Source organism: Lactuca serriola, chromosome 3 (genome assembly GCF_051521515.1).
Source record: "Lactuca serriola cultivar US96UC23 chromosome 3, Lser_US96UC23_V15, whole genome shotgun sequence".
NCBI classification, from domain to species: domain Eukaryota; kingdom Viridiplantae; phylum Streptophyta; class Magnoliopsida; order Asterales; family Asteraceae; genus Lactuca; species Lactuca serriola.
In genome coordinates this window covers 50,372,464-50,394,786 of record NC_136410.1, presented here as the reverse complement: position 1 = coordinate 50,394,786, position 22,323 = coordinate 50,372,464, and the positions used below count along the sequence as shown (strand labels likewise).

Genomic DNA, 22,323 nt, shown 5'->3' with positions numbered 1-22,323 from the left:
TGACCGTTCTAACGTGTAGTGTAACACTCCTAATGTACTTAAAATTGAGTGCTTCAGATTTAAACATTGCATGTATTTCTAATATGGTGATAAGTTTATTTTTCAAGTTTTACTTTTATGTGTATACATAAACATTCTTCATTTTTCAAGTTTTATATTATATTTTATTATTGATAAATTTTGTATTCAATTTCTTCGACATCGAAATTACATATATATCTCCTTTGACAGACTTTCCATCTTTTGATGAATATGAATGAATTTGATGGATATTAAGTTGCTATATTGAAAAGAGTAATTTCATCTTTTTAGTGAATCATCAGGATGCATTTTTGGCTCAAGAAGACAACCGAGGAGTCGCTTGAGCTGCCAGGTTGTCAGAAACTAGCTTAAACCGGCTATTAATAGTCAAAATGATAAAAAAAAAAAGTGATTGAATATATCCATATAACATAGTTGAATCACCTATGAAGTGATTATCCCCAGAGAACACCAAGACAACCATAAAGCAAAAATCCAAAATTACTCTAAATCTGATATTTTGATTGTAAACCTTAGACATTTTTGTAATTTACTCAAACTTTTATAATGGTTCATCTCATATAGACTTTGCGGTATGTATTTTACTATTTCTTCCACTTGTTTAAATGTTTTTTTTAAACGACGTAACAATTATACTTTAGAGAAGCATAGTCAATGTTATTTTCCACTTATAATATTTACTATACATGGCGTTTAAATATTTATATTACATCTAATGTATCAGATTATTTGTCGTTAGTAGTGTATCTCACCATAAAAGCCAGATTCGGACTTGATATCAAAATGCAATCCCAGTCCCAGACTCCCAACCTAGAATAGATGAGTGGACCCAACTATCAAAAGACCTCTTGTATTGTCTGAAGTCTGAACGAACATATAAGTATATAACCTTAAGCTTGGCCCACATGATAGTTTATTAGCCCACCAAAATTAGGCCTAACGTCATAAACTTTTCCAGATTTTCGCTTTCAAGCCATCTCTCTCAAAGAAAAACCATCGCTCGCCATCTTTCGCCTCATTCTCCACCACCTACCGCCAACTACAACAACCACCACCACCTTCACCACCGTCATCATCAGTCGCTGCCATCCATAAACCCTATCCGTCATCACCACCACACCCTACAATTTATTTTGTCTGTCTTATCTTTTATTCCCTACTTTCTTTGACGATATATCCAATATTGAAAAGAATCATCCCTGATTACTAAACGATCCCCTCAAAATTCAAACCCATGTAATATTAAAGATATAGAGAACAATTACAAAAGTGGACGGTGGTCGGCTCCGGCAACGACTCAACGTTTCCACATTTACTGGCTGATCGTAAGTTTTGCCAAAACCATGTTATTCACCTCTTTTGAATGGATCTAAAATGATTCACGAATGCCTCGGAAAAAGAATTGATTCCATAATTTTTTTCCTTCTAATTGATGCAGCATCTTTTGTGTATGAACCTAAGCTACTATTTTACTGATTTCTTGCTTAACCAAGGGAAAATTTTCATAAACAAGGGCAGTTAATATCTTTCGATTTGGGTTCTGTTAGTATGAATTTTTCGTTCACCTTTTTTATTGTAAAAACGTATCTCAGGTTTGGGTAGTTGTTCATTGCTTCTGAATATTGGGTAAATTTCTAATTGTAAATTATGTTCTTTTACTTATGCAACGATAAATTTGATAATCATATTGCACCACATATCAGAGTTATTTGAATCTGTATGGTGTTTGACCTTTAAATATGATTTTGACTTTGAATCTGCAAGAACATGAAGTTTTTTTGTAAATTAAGCTTACAACAATTAGGAATAAGGGTTTAGTATTTGATTAGTCATTGAGTCTTTGTTTAAAAGGCAATGGAAGATCAATGTTCTTTGGATAGCCCTAGAAGGACTCTTAGGCCCCGTTTGGTAGTTGCTGACCGAGAAAGTGCTGACTGAGAAAGGTATGTCTGGGTAAGAAATTCTGACCGAATAAGAAAACATGTTGTTTGATTATACATCTGACTGAACATGCTGACTGATGCAAAATGACCATTTTACCCTTGGTTCTATTTGCAACTTAACATACATTTTTTCATAACAAAAAAGATATATATATATATATATATATATATATATATATATATATATATATATATATATATATATATATATATATACACACACACACACACAACATCCAAACATCAACCGATACAAATCATCTTTTCTACATAAATAAAAATCGTAACTACAAAAATAATACTAGAAACCTCATTTAGCAACAATTTATCACCAACAACAAACACACGTGTATATGAAAGAAAATTGCAATTCAAAGTGCTAAATGAATGGCTTGAGTTCATCAGGTTGGCACCAAATGTAATTTCCATTACCAAAACATCTAACCAAAAGTACATGATTGTTTCTTGATCGTGGACAACAATAAACAACACACATCGACCCCACACTGTTGCTAATCAACAATAACCTAACATTGATCTGTTGAAAGTTTTGGTCAAATTACATGTTTGTAAGTATAACACTTTGACTGTTATTTATGTTCCATATGGTAGCGTTCCTTTATATACTCAACAAATATCTCCCTGTCACAAATTTTTGTTTCACAAGTAGATATAAGACCATTATCCTTTCGCAGTCAATAATCAACAAAAGAACTAATTCCAAATTTGATCCTTAATCGTAAAAAACTAAAAAAAGTTCGACCTTTGACATATCAACATATTGATTAAAAAAAACAAAAAGAAAAAAGCCACATAAAATCAAAAGGGGGGGGGGGGGGGGAGGAAGATGGAGTACCTGGACGGCGCTGCTAGCTTCGGTGGAGAATGGAAGAGCAAGACGATGTGGTCGGTGCTGATGAAATAGAAGCCGGTGATGCAGAGGCCGACCAAGTGTGAAGAAGTCGATGAAGAGAATTTTTGTTCAAGGAGGGGGAAAAGAAGTTTGATCGATTTGTTTGGAGGCGTCACAGGTGGAGGGTCGGCCAACGGCGGCTCTGCTCGGTGAGAACGAAGGAAAGGGAGGAGAGAGGTGGGAGGATTTACAAGGAATGAGATGGGAACGGAAGGAAAATACGATCTTAGATAAGGAGAAGGGCACGCGAGGGATAAAGAAGACAATCGGTCTCAGTCAGCTTCTCGTTTTTTCCTTACCGTGTCAGATGTCCAAGGGCCGAGTAAGATATTTATTTGCCCATATCAAACAAGCGGATCTGACCGAGTCAGAAAAAAACATCTGACCGGACCCATCCAGATCAAAATCAAACAACCCCTTAGTTATTCTAGAAACAGGGGAACAACTTTCTCTGTTTTTGAAGCAGACAACAAAAGGGTTTCATGTGTTGGTGTTTCAGGAGACCATGGTCCTAACCCTTCTGAAGTTTATGGGTTTGTAGGAGCCATTTCAACTGTTGTTGCCACATGTATTCTTCTTTCTTTACACTTTTTACTAAATGTTTTTTTTATCAAATATTTTTGACTATTTGCTACGTTTCATAAACGTCTTATAGTGATGACAAACTAAGAGATTCTTGAAAGCTCCTCCCTTTTCTTATATTATGTTTTACTTTGTTGTACAAACAGTTATTTTCATGGTGTGGGCATATGTTCCTGATCCTTGGTTACATTCCATTGGTATCTTTTATTATCCTAGCAAGTAAGTATGCACAATTCTTTGAAAATCCTAGCATAATGTGTTTTTTTTTTTCATTAAGTGTTGTCTGGTTAAAGTGTATGTTACATTTTATATTTTACGTAAAACTTGTTATGAAATTTTGTATAACATACCTTTTTTTTAAAAAAAAAAAAAAAAAAAAAACTGAGGTACTGGGCATTGGCACTTCCTGCTTATGCCATGGTGATCATTGCAACAATCTTCATATTCTACATTGGCCTCAACTTTATGGCAACTCTGTTAGCTTTTAGCAAAGACAAAACACCTTTTGACACAACAGGTTTCAAGCAGAGCAAGTTTTGGAAGAAAGAGTAACTGACACACAAAAGTGTTTTCTGCATATATCAAAAGTAACGAAAGCTACATAGCATAAAAACAGAAGTAAAACTGAAAAAGAAAACTGCTGCTACCTAGAAAACAGGAATAAGGCTATGAAAACAAACTACCCACTAGCTTGACTAATTCAACAAAGCAATTACTAAAACATAAAGAAAATAACTGAAGAATAACAGAAGGCTTGCACGTGACTGGTTGACCAAGTTGATATTGTTCTCTTTTAACATTCCCTCTCAACATCAACTTCTACCATACCCATCTTGTCGCCAAACTCAACCAGTTTTGCACTTGATAAACTCTTTGTGAGCAGGTCTGCAACCTGATCAGCAGTGTTTACATATTTAAGGTCAATTTCCCCTTTTAAGACCTTTTCTCTGATAAAATGATAATGAACTTCAATGTTCTTGGTACGTGCATGAAAAGTAGGATTCTGAGCAAGCTTGATTGATGACATATTATCACAAAGCAGCGGAATACTATAGTTAACTTCTTGGTTCAAATCCTTTAAAAGTTGCACAAGCCACACACATTCCTGAGATGCTACTGCAGCAGCTCTATATTCGGCTTCAGTTGTGGAAAGGGAGACTGTGGGTTGACGCTTGCTACACCAAGATACTATACTGGATCCAAGCATGAAGATATAACCTGTAGTTGACCTTCGAGTGTTCAAATCACCAGCATAATCAGCATCACAAAATCCCATCAGCTTACATTCAGATTCCCTCTTAAACTGGATTCCATAATTGAGAGTAGTCTTAATATACCTTAATACCCTTCTAGCAGCCCCAAGGTGGGGGTTTCTTGGATTCTGCATGTAACGACTTAAAACACCAACTACAAATGCAATGTCTGGTCTCGTTAAAGTGAGATATATAAGACTACCCACCAACTTTCTATACATTGTTGCATCATCTAACTCCTTACCCATGTTAGCACACAACTTAGCATTGTTATCCATGGGTGTTACAGCTCCCTTGCAATCAACCATTTTGAACCTCTTTAATAGATCAGTACAGTACTTATGTTGGTGTAGAATTAAACCATCATCATCATAGTTGATTTCTAAACCCAGAAAGTGTTTCAATTTCCCTAGGTCCTTCATGAAGAACCGAGTGCACAAGTTCTGTTTGAGCTGAGCTATCATGTCATCTAAATCACCTGTAATTATTAAGTCATCGACATATACAAGCACCATCACTACTTTGCTTCCAAATTTCTTCACAAACAGGCTAGCATCTGCAGATGTACTTGTGTATCCATTGTGTTCAAGAAATTCACCAATTTTCCCAAACCACGCCCTTGGAGACTGTTTAAGCCCGTATAACGCCTTCTTGAGCTTACATACATAATTAGGATGTTGTTTGCTTTTGAATCCAAGGGGTTGTTCCATGTGAATGACATGATCCAAGTTTCCATATAGGAATGCATTACTTACATCCATTTGCCAAAGTTTCCATCCCTTGCTAGCTGCTAAAGCCAACAGAACCCTGATTGTAGTTAACTTCGCCACTGGGCTAAAAGTGTCCTCGTAGTCCAGCCCATATTGCTGTGAGAAGCCACGAGCTACCAACCGGGCCTTAAATCTTTCGACTGACCCATCTGCATTACGTTTCACTTTATACACCCATTTACACGAGATGGGTTTCACTTCAGTAGGTTTTGGAACTAGTTCCCACGTCTGGTTCCTCATTAAAGCAGCTACTTCTTCTTCCATTGCTATAACCCATTCTCGTTTAGTGGCAGCTTGATCATAAGTTTCTGGTTCAAACACATCTTCTTTTACTAAAGTAGCATTGGCATATTTGGGATTAGGTTTTCTAAGTCTTGTAGACTTTCTGACACTTGTGGCTTCATGGTTCTCATTATCATTGTTGATTTCATTGTTAGCATTGTCTTGGATATCTTCATTATCAATAATGACTTCGTCATTATTCAGGTGTACTCTTACTTTAGAGGATTCTACTTCATCTCTTAGGGTTTTAGAATCAGGAAGAGCTTTGTGATCAATTGACCACCATGATGAAGTTTCATCAAATACCACATTCCTCGATACATAGCATCTACCAGAGGTAGGGTCACAACACTTCCAACCCTTCCTTTCCTGGTCATAACCCACAAAGATACACCGAACAGCCTTCTTATCCATCTTGCTGCGTAGATGGTTGGGTATGAACACATAACACACACACCCAAAGACACGAAGATGACTAACATTTGGCTTCAACCTCTTAAGCTTCTCAAAGGGAGACAAATAACCAAGACTTTGTTGAGGAATTCGGTTTATCACATAAGTTGCTGTCTTCATAGCTTCTGTCCAAAACTGACCTGGTACATTCTTGTCATGAATCATGCTTCTACAGATCTCGCCCAGGTGTCTATTCTTTCTTTCGGATACTCCATTCTGTTGCGGAGTGTTTGGACATGTAAGTTGACGCTTGATCTTGTGTACCTTAAGAAAGTCACTGAATTCAGAGGTCAGATATTCCCCACCATTATCTGATCTTAAGCAACCAATATTATACTTAGTCTCTCTTTCAACTTCATTCTTGAATTCTTGAAACTTGGAGAACACTTCAGACTTCTCCTTCATGAAATACACCCATACGTATCTTGTATAATCATCTATAAAGGTCACCATGTATTTCAAACCTTTGATAGACGGTTTCTTAACAGGTCCAAATACATCAGAATGTACAAGTTCTAGAGGCAACTTAGACTTGTACTTTGAGTGTTCGAATGGTTGTTGATGAGCCTTTCCAAATTGACACCCGACACTCACTAAACCCTTTTTTGACTTCAAGTTGAGGGAGACCTTTCGCCATTTGCTTTTTGATCATCAAATCAAGCTTGTCATAACTAACATGACTCAACCGCATGTGCCAAAGATCCACATTTTCATTCCTTTTTGTCTTCTCTACATAAGCTGTTTCGGCAGACATCACATAAATTGAGTCTGATCTTCGTCCCTTTAGAATTGGCTTTGATGGAGTCACAAATTCTTTGTAAATCTTCACATCATCAGGGCCAAACAACACATAGTGGCCAGCAGAAGCAAGTTGAGAGACAGAAAGAAGATTCTTTTTCATACCTGGTACATGGTACACACCTTCAAGTTTTAGTTCTCTGTTATTGTCTTCTGGGCAAAACACAACATTGCCAATGTGAGCAATCGACAACTTTGAATTATCAGCTATCACTACTACTTTACTGCCTTCATAATTTCTGGATTCTTGCAACTTCTTATGCTCTCTAGTCATGTGATTAGAGCATCCAGAATCTACTATCCATTCTTCAAATTTGTTGCCACGACTCTCTACTGTTGCGTTAAATGCCACCTCTTCTTGGTCTTGAGCATAAAAAGCTTCTGCATCCCATGTTTCTTCTACTTGAGACGTTGCAGCATTTCCTTCCTCAACGTTTTCTGAACGACAATCACGTGCCATGTGACCCCTACGCCCACAATTATTACACCTGAAAGGGAATCTTTTGTGGGAACGGTTACTCTTTGTCTTATCTTCAGACGATTCTCCTTTATCAAACTTGCAACTCGTCTTTCTTTGTTCATGGTGTTTACTCTTGTCTGACTTCTTTTTAGACTATGATTTATACTTCCCTTTACTTTTCTCTGCGTAAAGTGCTTCATCATCAGTCCTAACCGTGGCACCTCCCATCTGCTTCACTAAGGCTTCCTGTCCTGCCAAGAGATTCTCAAACTCAACTAGTGAGGGTTGAGTTGCCCAACCTTGAATTGCAGTTACGAAGCTTCTAAACTCTGGTTTGAGACCATGTATAATGATCCTTTTCATCCTCGTCTCACTGATTTGAGACTGAGGATCAAGCTCCGTAATTTCTCTACAAGTAGACTTCACCTTGTGGAAGAACTGAGGAATTGTCATGTCTTGTTGAGACACAGACAAGAGTTCATTCTCGAGTAACTGTAGCTTTGTATCGTTCTTCTTAGAGAATAGGGCTAACAACGTATCCCATGCCTCTTTTGGTGTTGACATATCCCTGATATGCTCGAGTATATCTTCTTCGACGGTTGTCTTTAAGACGAACATTGCCTTGCCTGCCTTGATCTTCCACTTTCGTAGGTTTCCATTGTTATCTTCTGCCTCAGGTTGTTTTGTTTCGGTCCCTTTCACAACTTCCCACAGATCCTGTCCTTGCATATAAGACATGATGCAAGTTGACCATGTGTTATAGTTCTGATTGTTAAGCTTCTTTACTCCACCAACAACTTGTAAATCAGCCATTGACAACAAGGCTCTGATACCACTTTGTTAGCTTTTAGCAAAGACAAAACACCTTTTGACACAACAGGTTTCAAGCAGAGCAAGTTTTGGAAGAAAGAGTAACTGACACACAAAAGTGTTTTCTGCATATATCAAAAGTAACGAAAGCTACATAGCATAAAAACAGAAGTAAAACTGAAAAAGAAAACTGCTGCTACCTAGAAAACAGGAATAAGGCTATGAAAACAAACTACCCACTAGCTTGACTAATTCAACAAAGCAATTACTAAAACATAAAGAAAATAACTGAAGAATAACAGAAGGCTTGCACGTGACTGGTTGACCAAGTTGATATTGTTCTCTTTTAACAAACTCCATCTCCATCATCATTCAACTCAATATTTGGTGAGTTAATCTCCCATAAGGCTTCTTATTTATGCAACAAAGTGGTCTTTAGATGAAAAATATTTAACCACGTTAATGTGTTTTAGTGGTTGCATATTATGTGTCAGTTTCATAAGTTGGTAAAAGAAAGTATATTTTTGACAGATGAAAACAGCAGAGAACCCGTGTGTTGTGATTCTGTGGTGGAGGAAGATGATCTACCCATTGAGCCTTACTCTGATATGGGAATTGATCAGATTAATGAACTCATGTGTTTTGGGAGCTTAAGTGGTGAAAGTTAATATACTTGACATTATCACAATCTGAATCAATGACATTATCCTCAACAGATGTAATATTTCTATGAGGATCGAAGGAGAAAAAGTGATCAAAGGAGAAAGAGTTACGGAATTTAAGATGTAATATTTCTTACTTATATGTCAGAAACAGTTCATAGATTACTCTAAAACAAGCAAATCGGCTCCAATTCTAATCATATTAGTAATTTTGCATTTGTATACATAATATAATATTGAGAAATTATCAAACTAATCAAAGAACTAAGGAAACTGATTCTAAGTAGCTACGTCTAATAAAATGACAAACATGTAAATATTGAACTAGTAACATTGGTCAATTGATTTCTAACTTATTAAAAATTACCCGAAGCTATTGAGCAAAGAGACGAGAGAGAAAGTCAACAATGATAAATGAGTCGAGTCCTTCCAATTCCAATTGAGAGATGAGTGCTTCTAATTTGTGAATTCCGATTGAGATTGAATCAAGTGATAATTGAGAAATAGTGTGATCATGTGATGTGACTGACAGGGAAGGATTTGAGTGCTTCCAAATTGTAAATTCCGTTGTAACCTCTCAATCATGATTTTTGGCAATTACCATCACTAATCCCCACTCTCTAAATATGAGTTTTGTTTTAGTTTTAACGTCTTATAGTTTATACTAGGTGTGAGATCTATGTAGGTGTATTTAAAAAAAATTAAATATGAAATTTTAATAATTTGGAAAGTTTGAATTTATAAAAAAAATGAGAAAAATTTTGAATTATAAAAATTAATGAGGCTTTAATGTATTGAATATATTACATATATAAACCATTTTCTAGTACATATCTTACATATATATTACCTTACATATTAAATGTGGAATTTTAATTTAATAAAATGACAAGTGGAAAATAAAAAATTCTAAAATTCTAAAAAATGTCATGTGTCCAAATAAAAGAGAAGATTACATGTGACAAAAGTTATTTATTTATTAGGAAGGATTGGGTTATGATTGACACTTTGAGATTGAAATAGACATATGAAATGGGCCTCCTAAAGTAATATTGGTATTAACATTGTTTGGTTAAATTATGCCCTCTAAAATCTAATTCCCTGAACTCATTGTAGGTTCCCCATAGCCTGGGCGGGGCTTGTCAAGCGTTATATTATTATGGAATATTAATATTTTTTCTACTTATATAGTTATACTATGGTATTAGGTTTGACCCTCATGATAAAGCTTTTGATTTTTTTTTTCTATAAGGTAACTATGATTAGAAATTTTAATACGGGTACAAACATAATCAAAATTTAGATAACATTAGAACCATCAAGATCTATACAAACATAATCAAAATTTAGATAACATTAGAACCATCAAGATCTAGGTGAAAAACTTGAACTTTCTTGAAATTTCATTTTTGCTAACAAAAATTATCTAATATTGATGATGGAAGACTTATCATGTTCTCATCGCTAGACTCTTGGCAAAGGAACTCAAAATTTACGATTAATATTTACGAGTTTCTTTGCTAAAGATTCATTATATTATATTCATAAAATCAAGAGAAAATTACAAAAACAATCATTTTTCTTAATATTTTTTATAGAAAATAGTAAAAAAAAAAAATCAAAGATTATAAAAATAACCACTAAAATCGCAGATGGATTAAGATCATCTGCGATTTTGCCTTCTCATTTATGAACGTACAAATTGTTAAACTAGGTTCGTATAGTGGAGACTAATTCTACAAATATTGATAATATTCAACAACAATTTTGTCCAAAGTCATAATAAACATATAGTAATAATCCAAGAGACTAATTTTACAAAAATAATAGTTGATAAAGTAGTTATATTACAAATATGTACTAAAAATTAATTAATTAAATGAATAAGATGTGTTTTATTCCCTATTTCCAAAAACAAGAGTCAAAACGTGAAAAACTTTTCATATTTCTAATACACAATGATAAATCAAAAACACAAAAGAAAAAAAAAATCATGAATAGTAACACTATTACTTTTAAATGATAAAATGAAAACCTGTGTTTTACAATATGTAAAAACTTATCCTAATTAAGTTATCATATATAATATATAATCTAAATGTATAACCACAAAAATATTAATTACTCCATTAAAGTAGTACGTAACTTATAACTTCATATATAAACTATAAGTTAGACACCTATTTTGGCTTAGAAAACGTGAATGGTTGTTGCATAATGTTTTCCCTTAAACCTTACTTGAAAGCGTTAACATTAAAAAGGAAAAAAGAAAAATTGTGTTGAATGTTGGGTTGGGGAGAATCTTTACAACTGTGAAACAAGGTCAGCGGGTTTTCCCCTGGCGAGCAAAATATTTTGAGGCACATGCAAGGAATACGATTTGAATCTTTTAGTCGGCCCGACTTGAGATTTTATCCGCCACCCTCCAAAACAACTAGTGTATATACTATAAACCACCAGTTGACTTTAGCAACTGACTAAATTCGACCAATCTTTTCCCTTTGAAATTTGAATCACCATATATATACTCCACTTCCTACTCATCTGAAACCACCAATATACACAACAATACAACACAAACTCAAACCCTTCGATCATGATGATCTTCATCCCATTTCCCCTAACATTCTCAGTTCTCCTTCCATTCTTCCTCATCGTACTCTTTATTTACAGAAACTCCAAACGAAGAATCAACAAAGAGAGACTACCACTACCCTCTGGCGAAATGGGTCTCCCTTGGATTGGAGAAACAGTCGAGTTTTACAAAGCTCAACGTACCAATCAATTGTTCGAGAACTTTTTTCAACCAAGAATCATGAAGCATGGCCAGGTGTTTAAAACAAAGCTCATGGGATCACCAACGGTGGTCGTAAATGGAGCCACCGCAAATAAGTTCTTCATGTCCAACGAGTTCAAGTTGGTGGTAAGCTCATGGCCAACTTCATCAGTAGAGTTAATGGGAAAGAACTCAATCATGGAGAAACAAGGAGACTCGCATCGTTGCCTTCGTGGAATCATCACTTCCACCCTCAGCATTACCGGACTCCAGGCTATGGTGCCAAGAATGTGCAGCTCAATTCAGAAACATCTTCAGAAAAACTGGCAACACAGTGAAGAAATTAGTCTGTATCGATCCACAAAAATGCTTACTTTCACCATCGTGCTTGAATGCTTGTTTGGGATTGGGATTGAACCAGAGACGTTGTTTGGTGTTTTTGAGCGTGTTTTGGAAGGCGTTTTATCTCCTCCGGTAAATTTTCCGGGGAGTAAATTCTCAAGAGCCAAGAAGGCAAGAAGAGAGATAGAAAAGGTTTTGATTACTGAGGTCAGAAGAAAGAGAGAGGAAATGGAAGGTGGGAGAGATGAAGAAGACGGCATGCTATTTTCTAAGTTGGTGGCTGCGTTGATTAGAGGTGAGATTACAGAAGAGGAGGTTGTTGATAACGTGGTTTTATTAGTCTTTGCAGCTCATGATACCACGTCTTATGCCATTACGATGACGTTTAAGATGCTCGCAACCCACCCAGACTGCTATTCTCTTCTACTAAAAGGTACCATCGCATCATTTAATTCCTTATCTTGCCCTTTTTCATGAAGTTATACTCATGATCAAGTGATTAATATATGGTTTTCTTGCGTTTATCTTATAATGTTATTCCCAGAACATGAAGACATTGCAAGAAACAAAAAGCCAGGTGAATCTTTGACGCTTGAAGATGTGAAGAAAATGGAGTATACATGGCAAGTAGCTCGCGAGACCATGCGACTCTGCCCTCCCATCTTTGGTTCCTTCAGAAAAGCAACAACTGACATTGAATTCGAAGGATTTACAATTCCCAGAGGCTGGAAGGTACAACTTAATTATATGATGATCCTTACTTTTAATATTCACACATATATATACACATGATGATGATTGCATGGATTCACAAGTATCTAACAGAAGGCGTACTGTGTTTCTCTGAGTAGGTGCTTTGGACTACATATGGAACACATTATGATGAAAGGTGCTTTCCGGATCCAATGAGTTTCAACCCGAGCAGATTTGCGGATCCAGTTCAAGCTTACGCTTTTATACCATTTGGTGGAGGGGCTAGGCTGTGTGCAGGCTACCAACTAGCAAAGCTCAATATTCTTGTTTTGGTGCATTATGTTGTAACACAATATAACTGGTCGTTGCTAGACCCCGAGGAGCCAATATTCATGGATCCACTTCCACATCCTTCTAAGGGGATGCCTATAAGAATATCTCCCAAGTCTGACAATTAACTCTCTAACTCCTTGTAAAGCTTGCTAATGTTATTTTTGTAATAGTTTTCTGTGATAATTAACATTCTTTCTGATTAATTTCATAGTTTAATTCAGACGAGATGAATCAAATTTGTAAAATTTTTACGTTTTTTACCCGAATCTGACCCATGAATCCGAATCTAACCATCAAATCAGGATAATTAAATAGGTTAGGGGTCGTATCCAGGTTGATTTTCCAACTCGCCAACCCGTGATACATATATGAGTCTTGTACGCGTTGACGCATTCTGACACATCAACCCGCCAACTCGAGCACCAGTGGTTAACGCAAGACAAAATCTCAGTGGTGGCATACATGATTTTAAGGGTAACATGACCAAAAATTTACATTATTACAGAAAATTTCCGAAAAAAGTAACAATGTGTTTTAATATTTGAGGGTTGCACCGGCCACCCCAGAAGCCCCCTATGTCCACCTTTACCGAATACGATAGGATTGTCACCCCTATGTCCACCGTTACCTAAATACTAAATAAATTTTGATGGTTACATTTACATCTTCCAGAAAATGGGTTGTGATCTTTTCCTAGGACAACTAATATATAGTTGGGAAAAATATGAGCACAATTATAAAAGGAACAAAATCCATATCAAATCTCGAGATCCTCTTATTACCAACAAGCTATAGAACCTTGTAGCCCCGCTAGTAATAAAATTTGAAGACGCGTTCAAGACACATGACGATGGAATTGGATTCTTAAACAAAACTTTAGTGAACTCATTCAACTACAACTATAAGCGACTACTTTCCTTTAATCATAAACCCCATAATATAACTTCAAGTTTGACTTTAGATTAAAAAAACGTTATGTATTTATGTCTGAACATGTTTGACTATAGATTATTTAAAAAAAAAAAACACGCTGAAGGAATTGAAATAGAATAGAGTATTTGTATTTTCCCCAAGTCAAGGAGAACATGCAGGTTATAAGTTATAACATGAATCTTTTAGTCGGCCCGACTTCAGATTTCATCTGCCACCCTCAAAGGTCAAAACACAGCTAATTTTATATAAACAATTAGTTGACTCAAATCTCTATATAAACTCAACATCTTATAAAGCAAACAACATCAACGGCAGGCTTTATCTTCTCTCTCTTACCACCATTCATCATCATCATCATTTACAAAACCTACAACCAACGGAAAAAGACCAAACTACCTTCCGGCCAAATGGGTCTCCCTTGGATCGGCGAAACAATCAGGTTTTACAGAGCTCAAAGCAAGAAACTGTTCAACGGCTTTTCTCCAACTCAGAATCAGAAAGCATGGCAAACGGTTCAAAAAAAGACTCATGGGATATCACCAACTGTGGCGGTAAATGGAGCTTCAGCTAACAAGTTTTCATGTTGAATGAGTTTAAATTGGCAATAAGTTCATCACCAACTTATTTTGTTTAGTTAATGGGAAAGAATTCAATCATGAAGAAACAAGGGGAATCCCATCGATGCTTTCAAAACAAGCTCTTGCTTTTTTGTTTCGAAGACATAGTGTTGCAAATGGCAGCTCAAGTTGGTGGTAAGCTCATGGTCAACTTCATCAGTAGAGTTAATGGGAAAGAACTCCATCATGTAGAAACAAGGAGACTCGCATCCTTGCCTTCGTAGAATCATCACTTCCACCCTCACCATTACTGGGCTCCAGGCTATGGTGCCAAGAATGTGCAGCTCAATTCAGAAACATCTTCAGAAAAACTGGCAACACAGTAAAGAAATTAGTAGATCCACAAAAATGCTTACTTTCACCATCGTGCTTGAATGCTTGTTTGGGATTGGGATTGAACCAGAGACGTTGTTTGGTGTTTTTAAGCGTGTCTTGGAAGGTGTTTTATCTCCTCCGGTGAATTTTCCGGGGAGTAAAATTTGAAGAATGATTTTGCCTTACAATTCCCGTAAGGTTTATTTCATTATATATGGAAATACAAAATACATTCAAGATATGATAGATATCTACAACAACTAACTTTAAATAATACAAATATATTTATCTAATCATTATTTGAAATCTCCTTCTTATCCTTCGGTTTACATCCCCCCTCAATCTTGACCATAACAAGGTTAAGATTGTACTTGAAACATTCCAGCATATGGCGTGTAATTGGCTTGGTGAAACCATCAGTAATTTGATCATTAGTTGAGATAAACAGTACATCCAGAGCTCCCATTGCCACATTTTCTCTAACAAAATGGAAATCCATTTCAATGTGTTTGGTATGTGCATGAAACACCAAATTTGCTGTCAAATACTTAGCGCCTAAATTATCACACCATAGAACCGGAGGTCTTGGTTGACACACATCTAGTTCTCTGAGCAAAGATTGCACCCAAATTACTTCAGCTGTACCATTTGTCAATGCTTTGTATTCGGCTTACGTACTTGATCGTGACACCATGGGCTGTTTTCTAGAACTCCATGAGATCAGATCTGGACCTAAAATGACAACAAATCCTCCTGTAGACCTGCGATAATCTAAGCATCCAGCCCAATCAACATCTGTAAATACACTTAGTAGTTTAGAGTTAGACCTCCGAATGTTAAGTCCATTATTACTTGTTCCCTTTATGTATGTATATGAGTATACGTTTCATAGCTTCCCAATGCATATCAGTAGGTTTGGAAAAATATTGACAGACCTTATTCACTGCAAAAGAGATATCGGGCCGTGTTAAAATGAGATATTGTAATCCACCGACCATGCTTCTATATTTGAATGCTTCATCATCATTTAACACTTTTCCATAATCTTTTGTGAGCTTATCTGTGACAGACATAGGGGTTGAGACACTCTTGCAATTCTCCATGTGAGCCTTATGAAGAAATTTGAAGCATATTTGTGTTGTACCAAAGTGATTCCCCTTGAATTGTGAGTGACCTCAATCCCTAAAAAATAATTGAGATGACCAAGATCTTTGATTGGAAAAGCAGTGGATAAGGTGCACACTAATTGATCAACAATTCCCTGAGATGAACCAGCAATCACGATGTCATCAACGTATACCAACATGTAGATCGTGTGTCTCCCATGACGAAACATAAACAGGGAAGTATCGACTTTGGAAGAGGAGAACCCAAGTTGATATAGTTTATCACTGAGTCTCAAAAACCATGCATGCGGTGACAGTTTAAGACCATAGATAGCTTTGTGTAGTTCACACACAAAATGCGGATTGTTAGCATCTTCAAAACCGGGAGGTTGCTTCATCTACATATCTTCATCCAAGAATCCATGCAAAAACACATTACTCATATCAACTTGTCTAAGGTGCCAACCTCTGGATACTGCAAGTGCAAGAACTAATCGAACGGTAGCCGGCTTTACAACCGGGCTAAAAGTATCCTGATAATCTACCCCATATTGTTGAGTGAACCCACACGCAACAAGACATGCCTTGTGCTTATCAATCGTACCATCTGGATGTTGTTTAAGTTTGAATATGCACTTCCAGCTAGCTATATTGACACCACTAGGACGTGGAACCAAGGTCCAAGTTTTATTCTTTTGAAGTGCATCGAATTCTGCTTCCATTGCTAGTCTCCATTTTGGTCGAGACAATGTTTTTTTATGAGACGTGGGTTCAGCGAAAAATGCACGCTTGTTGGGATTGCACTGAAAAGTTCCATCAGTAAATTTCGGAGGGGAAAATTTTCCTGCTTGACCCGAGTCACAATTTACTGCTGAGGTGAAGGTGTATTTGACTGTGACGGTGAAGCAAGTGTATCTGGTGCGTCGTTAGGCTGCACTAGATCTATAGGAGGCACTGACGCTGTTTCAATGTTGGAACTCGAGCCGCTGTTATTATTTGCTGGAGACAGACTACTAGGAGATGCATTTTCTGGTGTTACTCTTGGAGAAGCAGGGTCGACGTTATGATTACGCCCAACAATGTGTTCTTGTGACTATACACCATGGAAAGGTATGGAGTTTGCTGTTCGTGAGTTCCATGTGCTAGTAAAAGGTAAGGTTGCAACTTCATTAAAAGGATTAGCTAACAATAATGATAAGTCATAAGTTCTCATGTGGTCATTCGTTATACTTGGTTCATTTTGAGGAAAATACACACCTTCTGGTTGGATGATGGTATATTAGATATAAATAAGGAAGCAAACGGAAATTTAGACTCATCAAAAACGACATCACGAGAAATATAAATTCTACCAGTTTTCTTGTCAAGACACTTGTATCCTTTGTGCATAGAACTGTACCCTAAGAAAACACATAGGGTAGAACAAAAATCAAGCTTGTGTTTGTTATACTTTCTGAGACTAGGCCAACATGCACATCCAAAATTTCGTAAGAAAGTATAATCAGGTGTGATGTTGAGGAGACGTGACATTGGAGTAGAGTTAGCTTTGGTTTGACTTGGCATTCGATTTATTAAATAACATGCTGTTAGAAAGGCCTCATCCCAGAATCGGAGTGGTAGAGACGAGTGAGCTAAAAGAGATAAACTGGTTTCAACTATATGACAATGTTTTCGTTTCGCCACACCGTTTTGTTGAGACGTATGAGGACATGACACACGATGCAAGATACCAATTTGCTGAAAATATTTATGAAGCTTGTGGTATTCACCACCCCAGTCGGATTGAATCATGCGGATTTTGGTGATTAAGAAACGTTCAACATGATTTTGAAATTTATAAAAGACTTGTTCGACCTCTGATTTTCGTTTAATAAGATAAATCCAAGTGTAAAGACTATAATCATCTAAAAACTAATATAATACCGAAAACCTCCACTAGGCACTTGAGCTAGTCCCCAAATATCAGTGTGAACAAGCTCAAGTGGTGATGAAGTGACATAAAGTTGATGACTCTTGGCACATTGACACGCATCACAAACAGGCGACACATTATTGAAAGAAAAACCTAACTTATTTGACTTCAAAATAGACTTGACAACTGCAGGGGAAGGATGACCAAGACGTTGATGCCACTGGGATGACGAAACTTTATTGTTGAATCCAACATAACGAGAAGTATGCTTGATTGGCACCGGAAACAAACCCTTTTTGCTCTTACCGATTAGAAGAGTTTTCTTCGTGAGTATGTCCTTAACAAAAAAAAAACATTCGGGTAAATTTCAATAAACACATTGTTATCAGACACAAGTTTATTAGCTGAAAGAAGGTGTTTGTTAATACGTGGCACATGTAAGATATTTTTGAGCACAAGTGGGCGACACAAACTATGTATTTTTGAATGACCAACATGCGAAATATGCAATCCTATGCCATTGGCAACTTGAACTTGGTCTTTGCCCTGGTAACGTTCTGGTAGTGACAAGCGATCAAGGTCACTTGTGAGGTGATCTGTAGCTCCCGTATCTATGTACCAATTGGGATCATTGTTATAGCTTCCAAATGTGGCACTGTTTCCGCCCATGTACTCCTCCACTTGATAGGAATGATTGAACCGATTTCTACAATTCAATGCGGTGTGACCAGGAATCCCACACACTTAACACCTTGGTCAACCGTTGTACCTTCCACGACCTCGCCCACGTCCTCGATTTCCACCATGGTAATTTGATTTTAGATTTTAGTTATTGAAATTTCTAGAGTACCCTTCGTGATTATGATTCTTTCGTTGACTATTTGTTTCCTGCTTTGTAACATTATTCACTAAAGAGACGAAATCTGTTGGGCTACTAACAACCGTGGATTGGGCTTCATGGGCTATTAAATATGATTAAAATTCAGGTAGTGTTACTTCTCTTTGATTGCTGAGCACGGTGATAAATGTAAATAAGTCACCATGACCTGGTCCTAGACCAGCAAGAATATACACAATGACATCCTCATTAGTCATGGCATGGCCGATATTATCCATTGTGTCTGCAAGCCCTGTCATCTTATGATAATACTCAGAAGCACTCATGTCTCCCTTCTTTGTATTAGAAATTTGTGCGCAAATTTGAATGGAATTACCTCTATGTTGTGCTGAAAACATAGTCTAAAGCGACGTCCATAACTGTTTGGACGTATATGTGCAACGTGTGAGTTGCAAAAGCACTTCTTCAGTCATGGATGATAACAAGCCTCCTAGTATAGCCTGATCTTGAGTAACCCATGCTGCATGATCTGGATTATCCTCCTATTTTGCTGCATCACCAGTTCTGATTGTGATCTTGATTGGTGGGATTTCTGTCATTCCATATAGGAACCCGTACAACTCAACTCCACGAATAATTAGGACAACATGCGCCTTCCACAACAGGTAATTCGTTCTCGGGAGTTTACAGCTAATAGCTGTGGCGATCTTGGTTGAGTTAACAATGGTACTGACAAAGACATGGCTTGATAATTGGCAGTGATCTGAAGTCTTGAATCAGAGGGAAGGAATGAGAATCGGAGCCCTTGTAAATCTTAGCTCTGATACCAAGTTGAAGAATAATTTTGCATTACAATTCCTGTAGGGTTTATTTCATTATATATGGAAATACAAAATACATTCAAGATATGATAGATATCTACACCTTTTTATCCTTCGGTTTACAGTAAATTCTCAAGAGCCAAGAAATCAAGAACAAAGATAAAAAAGGTATTGATTACTAATCAGGTGAGACGAAAGAGAGAGGAAATGGAAGGAGGGAGAGATGAAGAAGACGCCATGATATTTTCTAAGTTGGTGGTTGCGTTGATCAGAGATGAGATTACAGAAGACGAGGTTGTTGATAATGTGGTTTTATTAGTCTTTGCAGCCCATGATACCACATCTTATGCCATTACGATGATGTTTAAGATGCTCGCAACCCACCCAGACTGCTACTCTCTTCTACTAAAAGGTACCATCGCATCATTTAATTCCTTATCTCCCCCTTTTTTCATGAAATTATACTCATGATCAAGTGATTAATATATGGTTTTTTTGCGTTTATCTTTTAATCTTATCGCTAGAACATGAAGACATTGCAAAAAACCAAAAAGCCAGGTGAACCTTTGACGCTTGAAGATGTGATGAAAATGGAGTATAAAAGGCAAGTAGCTCGGAGACCATGCGACTCTGCCCTCCCATCTATGGTTCCTTCAGAAAAGCAACAACTGACATTGAATTCGAAGGATTTACAATTCCCAAAGGCTAGAAGGTATAACTTATATGATGGTAATATCCTTACTTTTATTCACACACACATGTCACACACATACACATGAATATTGCTTGGATTCAGAAGTATCTAACATAAGGTGTACTGTGTTTCTCTGATGCTGTGGTGAGCAGGTGCTTTGGACTATATACAGAACCTATTATGATGAAAGGTGCTTTCCGGATCCAATGAGTTTAACCCGAGTAGATTTACGGATCCAGTTCAAGCTTATGCTTTTATACCATTTGGTGGAGGACCTAGGCTATTTGCAGGCTACCAACTGGCGAAGATCAATATTCGTGTTTTGGTGCATTATGTTGTAACACAATATAACTGGTCGTTGTTAGACCCCGAGGAGCCAATATTCATGGATTCACTCCCATATCCTTCTAAGGGGATTCCTATAAGAATATCTGCCAAGTCTGATAATTACTAGCTCATTTCTCTCCCTCTTTGTAAACCTTGATAATATTATTTTTCTTGTGTATTAGTGTGTTTGTCGTGTATGTTTTATCTATAGCACATGTATATGGCCCATTGTATAGACGCCCCATTGTGTGTATTCATGTATTTATGTATTTTATTGTTCCTTGATATGCAACGAGAATGATACGCACCATTCAAACATTATTATGGTATCAAAGTTGCTTTCCTAAAATCACTCGATCCTTCCCTCTATTTCCTTTCTACAACCAACAGCCCCTTCTACCACCTCTAGTGTAACAGCCCAAAAACGTGGGTAAAATTCTTCATTTAATAATTAGAAAGAACATCCATATTGTTTTCCAAAAATTCCATTACATAACACATTGTTCAAAAGACCAGAGTACCCAAAACAACTAGTGCGGCATACTGGAGAGTGCACGCTGTGCCATCAAGTCGAGCCCTTACCCTTAGAACCAGAAGTACCTGAAACACCCAACAAAACTATAAGCACACGCTTAGTGAGTTTCCCAAAATACACAAATCACATAATCATATAATGCCATGTACATATACACATAAAATTGCGATGGACTCCCTCCATGGTCTTCAACCGGGATGCCATGAGCTACCCCATGGTCTTATACCCAAGGGTCATGGGCTCCCCCTCATGGTATTACCAGGTGCCATGGGCTCCCTCATAGTCTTCACGTAAATCAGTACACACCAAATAACAGACCATTGCATAATCAATTATAGAGATTTCACATCAAGTAATGGGCCGGCATTGGTGCCTTCGACCCATTGGTATAGTGAGAAGACTCACCTCCGTCTGTTGAACACAAAAGCTGCTCAACTACTAGCCCAAAATCTCACATTGAATATTAGGATTTTGGTCTTCAGCAACGTACGCCCCGCGTACGTGGTACACCTCCGCGATCAACCCTCCCCAGTACGCTAAGCGTACCCCTAAGTACGCCCAACATACGAACGAACAAATCATGCACTAAAATTTCATTCTAAGGGAAAGAAAGGTAAATACCTAGATTCCAACCGTTACAAATCTCCCCCACTTGAACTAGAACCATACTCTTCTTCTTCCTCTGTCATCGTCTATATTGACCCCTAACCCCCTCCTCGCAAAGCCTTTTATGTTGCAAATATCAAAACCATGTTCCTCTTATTCTTGATCACGAAAAGGGGGAACTATGACTCTTGGAGGGAGCTCTTCACCACTCACTGTGAAGCATATGACACGATTGAACATATTGGTGATATGTATGATGAACCAAATGTAAAGCAAACCGATCCACAATGGAAGAAAGTAGACGATGTAGTAAAAGGATGTATATATTCGTCTCTCTCACAAAAACCTTGTCAACACCATCACCAAGAAGGACACTAATGATCGTCATGTACGACTGAACATAATGCTTCTTTTGTGTCAACAAGGATTCTCGATCAATACAACTGGACAACGAACTTCGAAACATATCCATGAGGGACCTCAATGTTGCTTCTTACTACTTAAAAA

At 37.1% G+C, this 22,323-nt stretch overlaps 1 protein-coding gene, 1 long non-coding RNA gene and 1 pseudogene across 2 annotated transcripts; all 3 read left to right on the top strand.

Moving 5' to 3' along the window:
• The first annotated feature begins 850 nt into the window (after window positions 1-850).
• On the top strand, window positions 851-9,162 carry LOC145092247 (uncharacterized). Its single transcript, XR_013702461.1, has 3 exons — window positions 851-1,367; window positions 3,627-3,699; window positions 8,838-9,162. It is a non-coding gene; the product is annotated as an uncharacterized LOC145092247 (long non-coding RNA).
• Window positions 9,163-11,601: 2,439 nt separating this feature from the next.
• On the top strand, window positions 11,602-13,250 carry LOC145094417 (taxadiene 5-alpha hydroxylase-like). The gene is made up of 3 exons (XM_079032626.1): window positions 11,602-12,519; window positions 12,631-12,818; window positions 12,938-13,250. Exons 1-3 carry the CDS (start codon window positions 11,694-11,696, stop codon window positions 13,235-13,237), a joined length of 1,314 nt encoding a protein of 437 aa, XP_078888752.1. The 5' UTR covers window positions 11,602-11,693; the 3' UTR covers window positions 13,238-13,250.
• Window positions 13,251-14,197: 947 nt separating this feature from the next.
• On the top strand, window positions 14,198-20,802 carry LOC145095240 (taxadiene 5-alpha hydroxylase-like; annotated as a pseudogene).
• Window positions 20,803-22,323: the final 1,521 nt, after the last annotated feature.

What these genes read in the sequence shown, in the direction of transcription:
- LOC145094417 (XM_079032626.1), top strand. Translation starts at nt 11,694, where the DNA reads ATGGGTCTCCCTTGGATTGGAGAAACAGTCGAGTTTTACAAAGCTCAA. An exon ending in CTATTCTCTTCTACTAAAAG is followed by an intron (nt 12,520 to 12,630) that starts GTACCATCGCAT and finishes TGTTATTCCCAG; the next exon opens with AACATGAAGACATTGCAAGA. An exon ending in CAATTCCCAGAGGCTGGAAG is followed by an intron (nt 12,819 to 12,937) that starts GTACAACTTAAT and finishes TTCTCTGAGTAG; the next exon opens with GTGCTTTGGACTACATATGG.